This window comes from Zea mays, chromosome 7 (assembly GCF_902167145.1).
Source record: "Zea mays cultivar B73 chromosome 7, Zm-B73-REFERENCE-NAM-5.0, whole genome shotgun sequence".
NCBI classification, from domain to species: Eukaryota; Viridiplantae; Streptophyta; class Magnoliopsida; order Poales; family Poaceae; genus Zea; species Zea mays.
Genome location: NC_050102.1, coordinates 29,168,578 through 29,173,697, shown reverse-complemented (window position 1 = coordinate 29,173,697; position 5,120 = coordinate 29,168,578). Strand labels below are relative to the sequence as shown.

The following is a 5,120-nucleotide window of genomic DNA, read 5'->3' as shown; positions in this document are numbered from 1 at the left end:
AAAACGCGATTGGGAATTTTTTGGGGTGGTTGAGTTCAGCAGAAAAACGAAATACCATCATGGAAGTGTGGTGCTTGACATGTGCGGGCTGTGCAAGAATGCACCAACGTTAAGGCCTTAAGCGAGGTAAGTAAGCACGGAGGCCGTGTTTCAAGCGCAAGCACAGAGCATGATGCGGCTAAAATGTAAGCAACAAATCATAGCGCAAATCCTACCAAGAGAATGTCCTCGTCTGTCCCAAAGGATTTCCGGGCCTCGTCCAAGCTCTTCATTGTCACCCGTTCGCGTTTCCTGGTATAGTAAAAACAATCTAATGCCAGCAATTGACTCATGTTATAGTATGTAAAATTCTTTAGTAAATCACAATCTAAATCGAACTTAGCTGACCCTGGCAATATCTAATGCTTGCTTCGTCACTGATAAAAATATTTGCAATCTTCATAAATTAAAATAGATAACTATGCTATATGTATTATATTGTTATGAGAGAGCAACCTAGACTGGGTGATGACAGAGGTGGCCCAGCATCCGTACAACCTGAAGAAGGTTGAATGTTGTCATCTTCACCATAAGCCTGAGCAGTAGTTTCAAGGACAGGGCTAAAGATGTTCTCTAGAGATTCATGTTGTTCAATCTGGCCATGAAATACAAAATGTGAGATAACTCAATAACTACAGTACAAGACCTAACAAAAAATTATACACGAAGAGTTAAAGAAGAATACAATAATTTTCTTAAAAGCACCCTACAGAATTCAGATGTAATAAGCAGCTAAGCAAACCATATAAATAAATAATAATGATAAAGGACCATTCGACAAGGCAGACATGGTCGACAATCAGAGCTGGATGTCTTGAATTCCTAATTAAGCTTACTGAGTCGAGAAGAATGTTTGATGCCTTGAAATCACGATATATGACTTGGTTTTCAGCATCATGTAAAAATGACAAGCCCCTAGCAGCTCCAATGGCAACTTTGAGCCTTTGCCCATGACAAAGGATCAGCACCTCCTAAACAGGAGAACTATTGCATGGTTAAATGGAATGAACAAGAAAGGTATAAGAAACTGGGTCTTAACAAAGCAGAGCCATAGAGATGAAACACACACTTCTAAACAGATGGTTCTCCAAACTTCCCTTGGGCATAAATTCATACACCAAAAGCCGGTTGTCACCATCTGAGCAATAACCAATGAGCTTAACAAGATTCTTGTGGTGAAGTTGACCAAGGTAATCAACCTCTGTCTGCAGCAGAAAAAAGGAAGAACAGTCATGATTCATGAACAATGACAGATGTCCTAGGAGCAGGGAAAATCTAGAAGAGCTCCAAGCCTACCAGCCATTCCTTGTGTCCTTGAAAACCTTCCGGTTTAAGCTTCTTCACAGCAACAACCATACCACTCCCAGGTCTTGAAGGAGCAAGCGTGTGCTCATCAATCCAACCTTTGTAGACATGCCCAAACCCTCCTTCCCCAAGAAGGTTGTCCGGTCGGAAGTTCTTGGTTGCATTTTTTAGATCATTGAACGTGAATGCCTTCAAATTAGAAGATGACAAGATTTCACCTTCTATCCGAGGAGTAGGAAGCTCATTTCGATCTCTCATTGATGGAAGAGTCAGTGTTGAACGACTTGAGTTGCTCTTAATTGTGGAAGGGACTGACGACAAACTTGTCTTGCTGGTCACTTTTGATGGGTCTGATCTCTCAACAAGAAGCAAAGGAAAAATACGCATGAGAAGAACTTGATATGGTATCAACAGTGTTAACGATTATGAAGGTGTCATATATATACTCATGAAGTCTGGTACCAACATTACGACAATTAAGTAATTGTCTGGTATTGTAAACTCATTAAGCTGTCAATTTGAGAGCAAACAATGCTCCAGCCTTCGAGGCTGATCATATGTGGAAGTACTTCCATAACTTGGTCTCTACCAAATTTGTGAACCTACTGCGTGCCATTCGAAGGAGTAAAACTATGTCACAGAATTCCTACTGGATCCATAATAACCTCTTCCATTTGTTAACATGAAAACAAAGTAATATCAAGCCTAGTGTTCAGATTTGCAAATGATGCTTGTGAAAGTGCCGTGACTATATTTAGGCACAAAAAGTTCTGACTGTTGCCTTTAAACCCTATCTCTGTCTTATCCGACATAAGTAACAAAGAGGAACTAAAGTTGGCCAACGTAATCAACCTCCGTCTGCAGCAGCAAAAAACAAGATAGAGGAATATATTCAAGTGAAAATAACAACCACGTGAGAGAAGCAACCATCAATCAATTGAACAGAAAGGGGGGGGGGAGACAGGTCGCACGCAAGCGGCAAACCTTCCTTTCATTAGTTCATCACGAAATTCTACCATCAACGCCCAATCAGTGGAACGCTACAACACGTAGAGAGAAAGGAAGCAGCTACCTGGTGTGGTAGTAGAGCTGGTAGTAAGGCAAAATACCTTTTCTGTCTTGTAAGGAAAAATACCATAATAAAGTGCTAACAAGTGAATATATTTACCTCAACATCCTCTACCAAGATTCTCATAATAATGTCAATTTCACAAGTAGAAGTCTCGCAAGCGATAAAAGAAAACCTGCAAGAGGTAGACAAGTGAAGTTTGACAAGGGTAATCAGCAAAATGTAATATATAGCATGGCAATGAACAACAAATATCCTCCATAGCATACTCGAAAGATCGTTTCTTCTCTGAATTCTTAGGAACTTCTTCCACAATGTAACAAAGTAACTGCGCTACTTAGGCCTTATCTCGCAAGCTAAATACAAAATTTGAACATTTTAGACAGAGAAACAAACATACAATAAGGCAGAGGACAGTTCAAAGCTACACGATATGTCATATGCAAACAATTGTAGGATATTCACTCCTTGAGACAAAGAAAAATTAAAAACTTAAAAAGAAAATGCAAAAACTAAGAGCCTAATTCAGTTTAACTAATTTAGCATACTTGAAAGGTTGTTCCTTGTGCAAGTTTGAAACAGACTAATAGTATCAATGTACTGAGATAGGGGAGGAGGGAAAGGGGAGTGCAACCATCCATATCCATATATCTATATGATGTCACATATAAATGGTTGCCAAAACAGTGGATTTGGAACTTGCACTAACAACGCAAGAATTTAGGAAGAAACAAAGGAGCATTGTTACGTGCACAAATATAACACAAAACTTGTGAAAAGAGCAACCAATTCTATAAAGAAGCAATAAAAAACTTATCAGAACAAATAGTATTGTGGAAAATAACCATCTGAATTTGATACTCACTAATAATCATTCTATTGTGTCTTCTATATACATCCAACTTATGAGAAATCTGATAACTAATAAGTTTAACATAAATAAACATGATATGGTCTCTTATTTGGAGCACCCCATTTTTTGATAACCTAAAAATCAGTTCACGAAAGTAAGTCCTAGCATGGGTCTAACAACAGGGCTGCAACTTCACGACAAACATAGTTCGGACCCAGAATTTTCATGTTGTTAATGGTGAAATTCTAAAAGGAATGCAATTGGGGAAAACATTTTGTAGGCTCCCATCAAGTACTATTTGTTGCGATACCATATCGATGCTTCTCATACTCGGCGCCAAGAACAACACTTCTATCATTCTTTGCAAATTCAATAATCCTTGGTAGTATACGAGCCACCTTATAGTTCCTTACCATCTGTGCATAAAGTGCAATAATCAAACAAGATGAAATGAAAATGGCCAGAGCAATACCATATATTTTTTCCTAAATGACTAAACTTCTAGCATGGGAAAGTCTAAATAGTCTGCAGCACCTGGTAAAAAGATGAAATAGAGAAGGCCCTCAGAAGAAGTATTACACTTCTTCAACTCAGAAGTATAAATATTTGAAAGTGCACAGTACAACCAACATATATAAAAAAAGAAACATTCAGGAACCTCCGAGCAGTAAATCCTCCACTCTTTGCATTGCAGTTATCCGGATTGGCCACTTATTATCTAGATGCAAAGTAGGTCCTTCTTAGAGAAAACCTTTATAGGCTCAAAAAAGGTGGTGACAGATAATATTCCAATGGTAAGGAACTGGTACGGTAACCTTTATAGGCTCAACTAATTTTCTTGTAATATCCCCTGCAAAAAAAGGTGGTGACAAATAATATCCAACGATAAGGAACTGGTACGGTAAGATAAAAAAGTAACTACAAAAAAGTGATTAGTTCAGTTCCATCAATTCAACTTCAGCTCAAAGCAACGGTGGCATCGCTGGTCAGTTCGTGAGATAAAAAACTCAATTGAAGGAGAAAAAATATGCATGATTAGTTAACAAGGAGAACACAAATAAATCCACAAAAACATTGATTTTTTTGTATGCATTGAATACGCCTCCTGATAACTACCAGAACATTTAAAAAATCCACATGCTTAGAACTGGATAGAATGAAACCGAAGTGGTGGGTGAAACAAATAAATGAGAAGGGCTTTAATTGATTTGTTTACAGGGCAGAAAAACCTCACGACTTTTCCATATAAGCTTAAGCATGTTTGTGTACATCTCATCAATGGATAGGCCTAGCTCCTGTGTAGCAGCAAACACTACTATTAGGAGTAACTAAATCCCTATAAACAAATCATAATCGGGGACAGGTAGACGACCACTTACTTTATAAGGAAGGCATCATCGACGACGACAGAGATGTCGAAGAGGGGGCGCCATCCCCAGGAGCATGCCCGCAATCACCGCTATTTCCTCTCTACTCCCCTCCACATGAACGAAACAACGGCTACCTCCGGCACCCTTAGTCCCTTACTGGTTGCAAAATCTGAGAGTGCAATATCGATTTATCCTTGAGTGGCATTGTATCAGGATATCTTGTTGTCCAAATAATTTCTGTACATACATGCATAATTTTAGCGGGGTGTTATGTTTGCCATCACAAGTTTACAAGTTGAATCAACTTCAGTTCAAACAAACAAGGAGCCGAAACAGAATAACAACAAAAATGACAAGCTATATCCATGGAATAGTAGAAATAGAATAGCAGAAATAGAATAGCAGAAACAGAATAGCAGCAGTGGGTCCAAAAGTAGAACATGTTGTTTAGCAATATCCATGGACAGTTTGTGATAGACAAGCT

The 5,120-nt window shown here is 38.6% G+C and overlaps 1 protein-coding gene across 1 annotated transcript; it reads right to left on the bottom strand.

Annotated features, from left to right (window-relative positions):
- Positions 1-274: 274 nt before the first annotated feature.
- Positions 275-1,708, bottom strand: LOC103633799 (probable serine/threonine-protein kinase PBL3). The gene is made up of 5 exons (XM_020541510.1): positions 1,336-1,708; positions 1,107-1,244; positions 876-1,010; positions 538-634; positions 275-291 (listed from the first exon to the last, which is right to left on the bottom strand). The coding sequence occupies exons 1-5, from the start codon at positions 1,600-1,602 to the stop codon at positions 275-277; spliced, it is 654 nt and encodes a 217-aa protein (XP_020397099.1). The 5' UTR covers positions 1,603-1,708.
- Between the last annotated feature and the right edge of the window lie 3,412 nt (positions 1,709-5,120).

Excerpts from the sequence above, each read along its gene's own strand:
- LOC103633799 (XM_020541510.1), bottom strand. The coding sequence starts at position 1,602 with ATGAGAGATCGAAATGAGCTTCCTACTCCTCGGATAGAAGGTGAAATC. Across the intron at positions 1,245-1,335 it reads AAGGACACAAGGAATGGCTG|ACAGAGGTTGATTACCTTGG; the intron begins GTAGGCTTGGAG and ends TTTCTGCTGCAG. Across the intron at positions 1,011-1,106 it reads AGAACCATCTGTTTAGAAGT|GAGGTGCTGATCCTTTGTCA; the intron begins GTGTGTTTCATC and ends TCTCCTGTTTAG.